Source organism: Ranitomeya imitator, chromosome 5, assembly GCF_032444005.1.
Source record: "Ranitomeya imitator isolate aRanImi1 chromosome 5, aRanImi1.pri, whole genome shotgun sequence".
In the NCBI taxonomy this organism is placed as follows: Eukaryota; Metazoa; Chordata; class Amphibia; order Anura; family Dendrobatidae; genus Ranitomeya; species Ranitomeya imitator.
In genome coordinates this window covers 457079940-457093408 of record NC_091286.1, presented here as the reverse complement: position 1 = coordinate 457093408, position 13469 = coordinate 457079940, and the positions used below count along the sequence as shown (strand labels likewise).

Below are 13469 nucleotides of genomic sequence, written 5' to 3'. Positions count from 1 at the left end.
AGCACATGACAGGATGGGGGACGCAAGATGGAGCAGCACATGACAGGATGGGGGCGCAGGATGGAGCAGCTCATGACAGGATGGGGACACAGGATGGAGCAGCACATGACAGGATGGGGACGCAGGATGGAGCAGCACATACCAGGATGGAGACCATATACCAATATAAATGCCCGCCACCCGGGCGTAGAACGTGTTCAATAGCTAGTAAGTATATAAGGGGACAATACAAATATCTCTCCGAGGATCTGATTACACCAAGGAATGTGACGGACACAAGGGAGCATTCTCTGCGTCTGGAGGAGAGAAGGTTTTTCCACCAACATAGAAGAGGATTTTTTACAGTTAGGGCAGTGAGAATTTGGAATTCCTTGCCTGAGGAGGTGGTGATGTCAAACTCAGTTGAGGGGTTCAAGAGAGTTCTGAATGTCTTCCTGGAGTGTAATAATATTGTATCTTAAAGTTATTAGGTTCTTTAGAAGGGCGTAGATCTGGGGATTTATTCTGACGGAATATAGGCTGAACTGAATGCACAAATGTCTTTTTCCGGCCTTGCTAACTATGTTACTATGTTACTAAAATGAACCAATAGGAAAAATCTCCTATTGTTGCCAGGTGCCGGCCGGCAGACCTCGGCGGGCACACTGCGCATGCGCCCGCCATTTTCTTCCTGGAAGACATCAAGAGCCGGGGGACAGAGCCGTAGGGTCCAGGGACATCGGAGGTATCGGGAGGCTTGGGGAACCTCATTTCTCTCTCCCCTGGTATAAATCATATCAGAGGAGATAAATAAATGGGAAATTGGACTTTTTTATGTTGTCACCGTTATTCGGTGAATAACGGCGATCGCAACACTGGGGACGGTAAAAACCGACCCGAATCATGTGCTCCGGGGTCTCAGCTACCCCCGGTAGCAGAGACCCTGGAGATTTTCCAACACTGGGGGCGCTATAAACTTATTTCTCAGCATTGTTAAAAAGTGGCGCTGAGGAATAAGTACCCTTAAAGGGACACTGTCACCTGAATTTGGAGGGAACAATCTTCAGCCATGGAGGCGGGGTTTTTGGGTTTTTGATTCACCCTTTCCTTACCCGCTGGCTGCATGCTGGCTGCAATATTGGATTGAAGTTCATTCTCTGTCCTCCGTAGTACATGCCTGTACAAGACAATCTTGCCTTGCGCAGGCGTGTATTATGGAGGACAGAGAATGAACTTCAATCCAATATTGCAGCCAGCATGCAGCCAGCGGGTAAGGAAAGGGTGAATCAAAAACCCCAAAACCCCGCCTCCATGGCTGAAGATTGTTCCCTCCAAATTCAGGTGACAGTGTCCCTTTAACTACCGCCATTTAAAGGCGTATCGGCGGTCGTTGAGGGGTTAAACAAAAAAGCTAACCACTTATTTCTCAACAGTGATTTTTATTGATTTACAAAATCTTAAGTCACACATATAAAACTATGTTTACAATTTTCTAACAGGACTTAGCAAATCGAAGCCTGCTCAATGGTCATACAATAAATTTGGTGTAATATAAGGCATAAATCTGGACTAAATTGTAGCTGGCATAGATCTAATTTTCTGGCTTGCAGAAATCCTAATGATGCGCCTTTTGTAGAAATTTAGATCACCTTACTCCAATAAGCTATACTGCAAGAGTGGCATATAAAACATCAGACTTAATAAAGTCTCCCCATGGAGTTCATATACTGTATGAATGAGGAAGCTGCTTGATAAAATAAAATCATGTCAGCACTTATTAGTCATTTTGTCTTACTTAATTGGGAACTGTACTTTCAAGCAACTTGTCAAAATACGCTTTCTTTATTTCCAGCCACAATATTACTCGCATCATGCATTTTCCCCTCTGCAGACTCTTACCTTGCAATTGAGCTTGTGAAAGAAGAGACTACCTGCCATGATGTCTCCTATGTAGAGTTCAAAAGACAGGGATGAATAATTGCATTCATTCCTTACTTAGCACACAGATAGAAGCAGAATAATGGAAGTTATTATAGTACAGAACAAGCTAGCTGTGAATCCAGCTCTTGAGGTGAGGTAAAGGACTTGTTAGAAAGCTCAGCGTAATCTTTCTTGTCTATCCCTGCTTTTTTCCCCACTCTGTTCCTCACTCTTCTTCTTTCCTTCCCTCTTTATAGACTATAATATGAGGTGTAACCTGACAGCTCACTGTGCTGGCAGTGTTTTTGTCTTGGGAAAGACAGAGTAGGGTTATTTTACCAAAGTGGAAAGAGAGTTCAGGAAGCAGACGGGAGAAGAAGAAATGGCTCATAAATGGAAAATTGTGTCTAGTAAGAAAGGTTTTTTTATATGTGCTTATACTCTTGATTTATGCAAATTTTGCTGAAAGTCCAGTTCCCATTTATGCAGATAAAATATACTCAGGAGTGACCTTGCACCCTTAATCAATTCAAATTAAAATCAACAGTTTCTTTGCCTATCTTATATTGGCTTGTATTCCAAAATACCTGGCACATAATTCTGTGATCAGTTTAATTAGAATAACAGTTACTACAGGAGAGAAAGTACTCGCTTACCAGTGCACACTGGTCAATTTCTCTATCTCTTTTCTGCATCTGATCAATTGTGTTTTCCCACTGTCGAATCAGCTGTTGTCGCTCATAGTGGGCCTTGCGGAAATCCTCAGCTGCTTTGTCCAGTTCAATCTGTAAGACACATCTATCTGTGCAGCATCTCATATTTACCGCAATATTACTTTCACAACCATATTAAGAGATACAGCAATACTAATTTACAGACAAAAAAAAAACAAAACAGTATTTCTCATCTTCTAAGAATTGTTCAGATATCTGGTGCTGTTCACATCTATGTTTTTAAATTCCGTCTTTGTGATTTTAGTTCCACTCTTAGGGTACTTTCACACTAGCGTTTTTTGTAAATCCGTCACAATGCGTCATTTTGCAGAAAAAACGCATCCTGCAAAAGTGCTTACAGGATGTGTTTTTTCCCCATAGACTTCTATTGGCGACGCATTTGCGACGGATTTGCACACTTCGCATCCGTCTTGCGACGGATGCGTCGTGCTTTGGCGGACCGTCGGGAAAAAAAACCCCTACATGTAACGTTTTTTTCTCCCGACGGACCGCTTTTTCCGACCGCGCATGCGCGGCCGGAACTCCGCCCCCACCTCCCCGCACCTTACAATGGGGCAGCGGATGCGCCGGAAAAATGCATCCGCTGCACCCATTGTGCAAAGCGTTAAACGCTAGCGTCGGAATTTCTCCCCGACGCATTGCGACGGGGAGATTCCGACGCTAGTGTCAAAGTAGCCTTAGAGTAGAAAGATACAATATATACGGTTGACTAACAGATACATTGTCTATTTCCAAGTAAAATCAGCATTGTATAGATGTTATAGAAAACAGAAAATAACTTGAAATCAGTGCAATAATTGTACGCCCATCCTGTCTCCCTATTAATAATGGGATGGGATGGGATACTGGGAGATTCTTGTGTAAATACAAACCTGTGTAGTGATGGTCTCTGTCATCTCATTGTCCAAAAGTTTGCGTTTGTGGTTGGACTCCACGGTCAGTCTTTCAACCTGCAGTGACAAATCCTATGGCAAGAAATAAGAGTTACATTATAGATACATATGGAATATATACATGGGGTTACCATTAAAGTGCATAGAGCTGTTCTGCAATTCCCTGCACAGCCAGTTATGACGGTAAATATGTGAAGGCCCTAAAACAAAATGGGAGGGCCGACTGTCCGGTCTCCCACCAGTCACTTACCGATGGCATATCATAGTGATATCACACTACTTTCTACAGTTAGTTATATAAAATGACTTACTTTAATTTTTCCTTCATCTTTCTGTGCATACTTCTGAATGGCAACAGTATCTTCATCTTTACGAGCAGATTCTTCGAGCCAGGCCTCCAGGGCTTGCTGGTCCCAATTAAGTTGACACTTCAAGTTCTCTAGTTTTTGTGAAGCCTTGAATATGTTATTCTAAATGAAATAAAAGATGCAAAGAATAGATTGGTGTCTCTTAACAATACTGTATTGCGATTCTTTACTGTCAAGGTTAATCTAGATTTAACTAATTACGGTAACTCTTCAACCCCTTTGGATCAGGACAACTTAATTTTTTCATTACAAAAAAATGGTGTCACCAATTTTGGAGACTCGTACCATTTTTATTTTTCTCTTGATTGACTAAAGGTTTAAAAGCTCATCTATATGTGCCAATCTGACATCTTTATTGACACTATTTTGGGGTACATACAACATATTACTGCATTTTTGGGTGGTACTGCAGAGACTGAAAAATGCAAATCTAGAATTTTGATTCTTTTTTTTGTTTTGTTTTTGGCTTTGAACATACGTTTTAAATCACATTGTGTATTGATGGAGATGGGACTTTCATAGACTTGGTGATACCAATTACAGTAGACATAAAAAGCTTACACAGCTCTGTTAAGATGCCAGGTTTTATCATGCAAAAATATCACACTAAGAAGAGTAATTTTAAAACTTTTTCCACCTTTACTGTCAAGTATAATCTGTACAATTCAATTGAAAAACTAAATTAAATCTTTTGGGTGGAAAAAGAAAAAATAATGAACTAAAACAAAGCAGTTGCATAAATATGCACACCACTAAACTAATGCTTTGTTGAAGCACCCTTTGAATTTATGACAGCATTCAGTCTTTTTTGTTAGGAATTTATTGGCATGGCACATCTAGAATTGGCCATCTTTGTCCACTTTTCCTTGAATCATGCTCCAAATCCGTCAGATTTGGAGAACCCATGTCTGGGTTCATCAGGCGACATGAGGATATTGGCACAAAGCAGAGGATCAATGTCCTAGCGATGAGGCTGCTATAGTCGTCTGATACCTCTCCTTTGATCTGTCTTTTATTGTTCTCACAAGATGACTCTTGAATATAACCAGTAGTTGCTATCTATTATACTACTGAATTGGACAGGAGGCATAAGCCATAATATTATTTATAGATACTACTGTACATTAGCCAAATTGCTGTCCTTTCTAGCCCTTTGTATATGCTTATCTATTTCATATATTGCACACTGTACTCTTCACTTTATTATAGGGTAATAATATTTTTTTATTTATATTACTTAATAAAAGTTAAATTTTAGTTAAGGTGTTTTTATTAGTAAGTCACATAGTTCACACCTTTTCATATATCTCTTTCATGTGAGCCCAGATAGTGGACAACCCTTTTTAGAACTGAAACGTCACGTGGTCATCAAAACTAAATATTAACCCCTTTACCCCCAAGGGTGGTTTGCACGTTAATGACCGGGCCAATTTTTACAATTCTGACCACTGTCCCTTTATGAGGTTATAACTCTGGAACGCTTCAATGGATCCTGGTGATTCTGACATTGTTTTCTCGTGACATATTGTACTTCATGACAATGGTAAAAATTCTTTGATAGTACCTGCGTTTATTTGTGAAAAAAACGGAAATTTGGCGAAAATTATGAAAATTTCGCAATTTTCCAACTTTGAATTTTTATGCAATTAAATCACAGAGATATGTCACACAAAATACTTAATAAGTAACATTTCCCACATGTCTACTTTACATCAGCACAATTTTGGAACCAAAATTTTTTTTTGTTAGGGAGTTATAAGGGTTAAAAGTTGACCAGCAATTTCTCATTTCTACAACACCATTTTATTTTAGGGACCACATCTCATTTGAAGTCATTTTGAGGGGTCTATATGATAGAAAATACCCAAGTGTGACACCATTCTAAAAACTACACCCCTCAAGGTGCTCAAAACCATATTCAAGAAGTTTATTAACCCTTCTGGTGCTTCACAGGAATTTTTTGAATGTTTAAATAAAAATGAACATTTAACTTTTTTTCACAAAAAATTTAATTCAGCTCCAATTTGTTTTATTTTACCAAGGGTAACAGGAGAAAATGGACCCCAAACATTGTTGTACAATTTGTCCTGAGTATGCCAATACCCCACATGTGGGGGTAAACCACTGTTTGGGCGCATGGCAGAGCTCGGAAGCGAAGGAGTGCCATTTGACTTTTCAATGCAAAATTGACTGGAATTGAGATGGGATGCCATGTTTCGTTTGGAGAGCCCCTGATGTGGCTAAACATTGAAACCCCCCACAAGTGAAACCATTTTGGAAAGTAGACCCCCTAAGGAACTTATCTAGAGGTGTGGTGAGCACTTTGACCCACCAAGTGCTTCACAGAAGTTTATAATGTAGAACCGTAAAAATAAAAAATCATATTTTTTCACAAAAATTATCTTTTCGCCCCCAATTTTTTATTTTCCCAAGGGTAAGAGAAGAAATTGGACCCCAAAAGTTGTTGTACAATTTGTCCTGAGTACGCTGATACCCCATATGTGGGGGTAAACCACTGTTTGGGCGGATGGGAGAGCTCGGAAGGGAAGGAGCGCCGTTTGACTTTTCAAAGCAAAATTGACAGGAATTGAGATAGAACGCCATGTTGCGTTTGAAGAGCCACTGATGTGCCTAAACATTGAAACCCCCCACAAATGACACCATTTTGGAAAGGAGACCCCCTAAGGAACTTATCTAGAGGTGTGGTGAGCACTTTGACCCACCAAGTGCTTCACAGAAGTTTATAATGCAGAGCCGTAAAAATAAAACAACATTTTTTTCCCACAAAAATTATTTTTTTAGCACCCAGTTTTGTATTTTCCTGAGGGTAACAGGAGAAATTGGACCCCAAAATTTGTTGCCCAATTTGTCCTGAGTGCGATGATACACCATATGTGGGGGGAACCACTGTTTGGGCACATGGGAGGGCTCAGAAGGGAAGGAGTGCCATTTGAATGCAGACTTAGATGGAATGGTCTGCAGGTGTCACATTGCGTTTGCAGAGCCCCTAATGTACCTAAACAGTAGAAACCCCCCACAAGTGACACCATTTTGGAAAGTAGACCCCCTTAGGAACTTATCTAGATGTGTGCTGAGCGCTTTGACCCACCAAGGGCTTCACAGAAGTTTATAATGGAGAGCCGTAAAAATAAAACAAAAATTTTTTCCCACAAAAATTATTTTTTAGCCCCCAGTTTTGTATTTTCCCGAGGGTAACAGGAGAAATTCGACCCCACAATTTGTTGTCCAATTTGTCCTGAGTGCGCTGATACCCCATATGTGGGGGGGAACCACTGTTTGGGCGCATGGGAGGGCTCGGAAGGGAAGGAGCTCCATTTGGAATAAGGACTTAGATGGAATGGTCTGCAGGTGTCACATTGCATTTGCAGAGCCCCTAATGTACCTAAACAGTAGAAACCTCCCACAAGTGACACCATTTTGGAAACTAGACCCCCTAAGGAACTCATCTAGATGTGTTGTGATAGCTTTGAACCCCCAAGTGTTTCACTACAGTTTGTAACGCAGAGCCGTGAAAATTTAAAAAAAAAATCTTTCCCCCCAAAATTATTTTTTAGCCCACAGTTTTGTATTTTCCCGAGGGTAAGAGGAGAAATTCGACCCCAAAAGTTGTTGTCCAATTTGTCCTGAGTACGCTGATACCCCGTATGTTGGGGGAAACCACCGTTTGAGCGCATGGCAGAGCTCGGAAGGGAAGGAGCGCCATTTGGAATGCAGACTTAGATGGAATGGTCTGCAGACGTCACATTGCGTTTGCAGAACCCCTAATGTACCTAAACAGTAGAAACCCCCAACAAGTGACCCCATATTGGAAACTAGACCCCCCAGGGAACTAATCTAGATGTGTTGTGAGAACTTTGAACCCCCAAGTGTTTCACTACAGTTTATAACGCAGAGCCGTGAAAATAAAAAATCTTTTTTTTTCCCACAAAAAATATGTTTTAGCCCCGAGTTTTGTATTTTCCCAAGGGTAACAGGAGAAATTGGACCCCAAAAGTTGTTGTCCTATTTGTCCTGAGTACGCTGATACCCCATATGTTGGGGTAAACCCCTGTTTGGGCACACGGGAGAGCTCGGAAGGGAAGAAGCACTGTTTTACTTTTTCAACGCAGAATTGGCTGGAATTGAGATCGGACGCCATGTCGCGTTTGGAGAGCCCCTGATGTGCCTAAACAGTGGAAACCCCACAATTATAACTGAAACCCTAATCCAAACACATCCCTAACCCTAATCCCAACAGTAACCCTAACCACACCTCTAACCCAGACACACCCCTAACCCTAATCCCAACCCTATTCCCAACCGTAAATGTAATCTAAACCCTAACTGTAACTTTAGCCCCAACCCAAACTGTAGCCCTAGCCCTAACCCTAGCCCTAACCCTAGCCCTAACCCTAGCCCTAACCCTAGCCCTAACCCTAGCCCTAACCCTAACCCTAGCCCTAACCCTAGCCCTAACCCTAGCCCTAACCCTAGCCCTAGCCCTAGCCCTAACCCTAACCCTAACTCTAACCCTAGCCCTAATGGGAAAATGGAAATAAATACATTTTTTTAATTTTTCCCTAACTAAGGGGGTGATGAAGGGGGGTTTGATTTACTTTTATAGCGGGTTTTTTAGCGGATTTTTATGATTGGCAGCCGTCACACACTGAAAGACGCTTTTTATTGCAAAAAATATTTTTTGCGTTACCACATTTTGAGAGCTATAATTTTTCTATATTTTGGTCCACAGAGTAATGTGAGGTCTTGTTTTTGCGGGACGAGTTGACGTTTTTATTGGTAACATTTTCGGGCACGTGACATTTTTTGATCGCTTTTTATTCCGATTTTTGTGAGGCAGAATGACCAAAAACCAGCTATTCATGAATTTCTTTTGGGGGAGGCGTTTATACCGTTCCGCGTTTGGTAAAATTGATAAAGCAGTTTTATTCTTCGGGTCAGTACGATTACAGCAACACCTCATTTATATCATTTTTTTATGTTTTGGCGCTTTTATACGATAAAAACTATTTTATAGAAAAAATTATTATTTTGGCATCGCTTTATTCTCAGGACTATAACTTTTTTATTTTTTTGCTGATGATGCTGTATGGCGGCTCGTTTTTTGCGGGACAAGATGACGTTTTCAGCGGTACCATGGTTATTTATATCTGTCTTTTTGATCGCGTGTTATTCCACTTTTTGTTCGGCGGTATGATTAATTAAGCGTTGTTTTTTGCCTCGGTTTTTTTTTTTTTTCTTACGGTGTTTACTGAAGGGGTTAACTAGTGGGCCAGTTTTATAGGTCGGGTCGTTACGGACGCGGCGATACTAAATATGTGTACTTTTATTGTTTGTTTGTTTTTAATTTAGATAAAGAAATGTATTTATGGGAATAATATTTTTTTTTTTTTTTCATTATTTTGGAATATTTTTTTTAATTTTTTTTACACATTTGAAAATTTTTTTTTTACTTTTTTACTTTGTCCCAGGGGGGGACATCACAGATCAGTGATCTGACAGTGTGCACAGCACTCTGTCAGATCACTGATCTGACATGCAGCGCTGCAGCCTTCACAGTGCCTGCTCTGAGCAGGCTCTGTGAAGCCACCTCCCTCCCTGCAGGACCCGGATCCGCGGCCATCTTGGATCCGGGGCTCGAGCAGGGAGGGAGGGAGGTAAGACCCTCGCAGCAACGCGATCACATCGCGTTGCTGCGGGGGGCTCAGGGAAGCCCGCAGGGAGCCCCCTCCCTGCGCGGTGCTTCTCTGCACCGCCGGCACATCGCGATCATCTTTGATCGCGGTGTGCCAGGGGTTAATGTGCCGGGGGCGGTCCGTGACCGCTCCTGGCACATAGTGCCGGATGTCAGCTGCGATAGGCAGCTGACACCCGGCCGCGATCGGCGGCGCTCCCCCCGTGAGCGCCGCCGATCGCGCTGGACGTACTATCCCGTCCATGGTCATAGGGGCCCACCCCACATGGACGGGATAGTACGTCCGATGTCAGAAAGGGGTTAATACAAAACCAACCACTGTTTTTTTTTTATATTTCTGGTCTTCCAGTTCATCCCATATTTACCAGAAATACAAGTTTATTGGATTCTTCATAAAAATAAAGCAAATGTATAAGGAGCGCCCCCAGACGCAGGGCCGCGGGGTACTCGGTACCGATCCTCTCTGTCTCGGTGCTGGGGTTGTCACGGTGGCTGGACCCGGTCCATGACCCTGCTAAGGGTCGTCCAATGAAAGGGTGATGAAGGTTTGTGAAGGGTTCGTGACGCCACCTGTGGTATTCGGTCCGGGTGACCGACGCTGCTTAGGGGTCCGCTGGGGTGATGGAATGGCAGCTAGATGGTATACTTTCCCACAGGTGAAGTATGTCCCCAGGGCTTCCCAGCAGTGTAGGTGGCGATGATGTGAGGCGCAGTTAATAACGATGACACAGGGTTGCAGTCTCTTTACCTTTTTACTGAAGACTTCGGGATCTGCAATCCAGAGCACTGTTAACAGGGCTGGCTGAGTCCGGCCAGTCCGAACGCACATCCAGAGTTCCCTTTGCAGGTGGAAATCAGTGCCTACCAACTAGCCCCTGTGTGTTGTAGTCCTTCCCTGTGTCCTTCATTCTTTCTCTTCTCCGTCCCCCAAGTTTATCTGGCTAGGACACACCCGTATGACGGGTAGACTCGGAGCTATTCTGGGACCCTAGAGACGCCCCTCTCCACGTTTGCCCCCTATGTCTGCTTAGGTGATGTAAGGTAGGCAGCCAACCTATAATCAACTGTCCTGCCGCTGTTTGAAGTAATGCTTGAAGTCTGTTACTTCCTCGGCGTTCCGGCCACCGGCTACGCGCCTCAGTAAGATGTTGCTGATCTCGGGGCACGACTCCTACTGGTTATCTCCTTGTGCTGCGATTTCGTTTCTCACTTCTCCACAATATCCTTCGCTTCGTGTCCTTCCTTAGGATGCCGCCGCAAGGTAGTGCAGGCGTGGCTCCATAACGTTGTCCTTTCTGCTAAGTTCCTGCCAGGAACCCACCCCTGACAGGTCCTCCCTGGAGCTCTCCCAGGCTGCGTTCTTTCTTAACTTCCTATCCAACCCCCAGTTTTACCAAAGTGTGAGGAGTGGCCTAATACATAGTGCCTTTTGCTCCCCCTGGTGGCCGGAGTGTGAAGTGTAATGTGTGACTGTGATACCTGACACGTAGCTAATGGGGTGCTCACAGTTTATATAGGTGCTCTGGAGAAATATAAGTAGTCTATAACGATGAACTCCGGCACTCAAAGATCAAGTTCATATAATTCTTTAATAAGAGAATAATGATTTTCCATAACAGAGATATTCCATAATCAGCAAGCTTCATACGATGCCATAAAAAATGTGGACATGAGGATTTTTGTTTCACAGACAATTAATACAACGTTTCGGCTATATGCCTTTTTCAAGTTAAGTCTGTGTTCTGAAACATACAAAAAGAAAATACATTATAACAGCTGATATGGTAAAAAAGGAAAAGAAAAAGAAAAAAGAAAAAAGGAAAAAGAAGGAAAACAGGAAAAAAAGAAGAACTAGACCATCCTGTTCAAAGATATAGGAAACACCAAACGGAGCCAATAATGGCTAATAATGGCTACAACCAAAAGGAATAGGAGGTCAACACTCAGGAAAAGGAAAACCGCTCTGGAATATAGCATACATACATGTGAGGGAAGTCACTGCAGACATATGCTATACTCATATGGAGATAGCTCAATAGAAAGAAAAACGAAATCCCCCTGCAAAAAATATATATGTATATACATAAAAAACATGATCGCCACCTAAACTAAGGAAAATGACCAACAGATCTCAGTCTAAGCTATGAAACAAACTACCTGAGGATAACAATCCGACGGCACAGCTTGCGGAGCTGTAGGGCAGCAGGAGCCCAATAGAGTCCGGGACGTGGGGGATCACCGTGATCCGAAACGGGAATGAAGAGAAGGACAAGGAGCGCCCTTTTTATCATGATCGCGCCGGTGCGAGGTACTTCCGGGTGCAGAGTTCAGGAAAAAATGGAAAATGCGCACGCGCGAGTATGGTGCCGGTATGAGCGAAAGTGCGCATGCGTCCAAACTTCAAGAAGAAAACCCCTTTTACTCCAGCGTGTACATGCGTGGGCTGTGATTCACAGAAAGAAGATGGCTTAGTAAAGGTGCGCAAGTGTCCAAGGAGATCCGGGGACTAAATTTATCGGCTCTCAGCTCCTGCATACTGCGGAATAAAAGAAAAAAGAATCAATGAGTGGGTAAAAAAGAAACTAACCTATAATAAGCAACAGGGGAAAGGGAAAAAAGGGGAGAAAAAAAAAAAGAGAAAAAAAGGGGAAGAAAAGGAAAAAAACAAGGAAATGAGCACACAAATATTAGTATACATGACAGATAACAATATGACCATACTGCCGGAATCCGAAGGAACAGCAACCTGAAGATTAGACCATAGGTTATAGATGTAGTACCCTAATAAAAATGAAGAACCCTAATAAATAATCAGGGGATAATCAGGGAATGATCAAGAGATAGTCAATGTGAAAACTCGTACTCCCTGTTCAGACCCAAGGGAGATAGAGTCTGCAGGGAGTATATCCAGAACGACTCACGTTCTTTTAATTTCTTAATACGGTCACCTCCTCTTCTCATAATGGGCACATGATCGATAATTTGATATCTCAGTTGAGAGATCTGATGTTTACATTCCAAGAAGTGAGCAGGGATAGGGAGTAGGGTACGACCACAGCGTATTGTGGATTTATGCTGGGAAATGCGGTCTCGGATATGTTGGGTAGTCTCACCAACATATCCGAGACCGCAGGGGCACTTAATAAGGTAAACGACATATGTAGAGTCGCAAGTATAGTGGCCTTGTATTGGAAATTTCCTTCCTGATTGAGGGTGTGTAAAAAAGTCACCTTTGGTGATATTAGAGCATTGGAGGCAGCTTAAGCATGGGAAGGTACCATACCGTGGCGTAGAAAGAAATTGTTGTTTCAGTTCTCTGGAGGGACCCACATCCGCCCGTACCAAATGATTCCTAAGATTCTGTGTTCTTTTATAACACCTGATTGGTTTGTTAAGAAATTCAGGAACCTGGGGATATGCCCTCTGAAAGACATTCCAATGTTTCAAAATACAGCGACTAATCTGAAAATTACACACCCTCGATCAGGAAGGAAATTTCCAATACAAGGCCACTATACTTGCGACTCTACATATGTCGTTTACCTTATTAAGTGCCCCTGCGGTCTCGGATATGTTGGTGAGACTACCCAACATATCCGAGACCGCATTTCCCAGCATAAATCCACAATACGCTGTGGTCGTACCCTACTCCCTATCCCTGCTCACTTCTTGGAATGTAAACATCAGATCTCTCAACTGAGATATCAAATTATCGATCATGTGCCCATTATGAGAAGAGGAGGTGACCGTATTAAGAAATTAAAAGAACGTGAGTCGTTCTGGATATACTCCCTGCAGACTCTATCTCCCTTGGGTCTGAACAGGGAGTACGAGTTTTCACATTGACTATCTCTTGATCATT

General features: G+C 42.6%; 1 protein-coding gene across 2 annotated transcripts in view; it reads right to left on the bottom strand.

Moving 5' to 3' along the window:
- The window catches only part of CCDC39 (coiled-coil domain 39 molecular ruler complex subunit), a 154420-nt gene that overhangs the window by 123891 nt on the left and 17060 nt on the right, over nucleotides 1-13469 (bottom strand). For both annotated transcript variants that reach the window (XM_069727254.1, XM_069727255.1), the window contains exons 4-6: nucleotides 3838-3996; nucleotides 3506-3598; nucleotides 2556-2684 (exon numbers count right to left, since the gene is read on the bottom strand). In XM_069727254.1, coding sequence (XP_069583355.1) covers nucleotides 2556-2684; nucleotides 3506-3598; nucleotides 3838-3996 — 381 coding nt within the window. The remainder of the gene's footprint in view (nucleotides 1-2555; nucleotides 2685-3505; nucleotides 3599-3837; nucleotides 3997-13469) is intronic.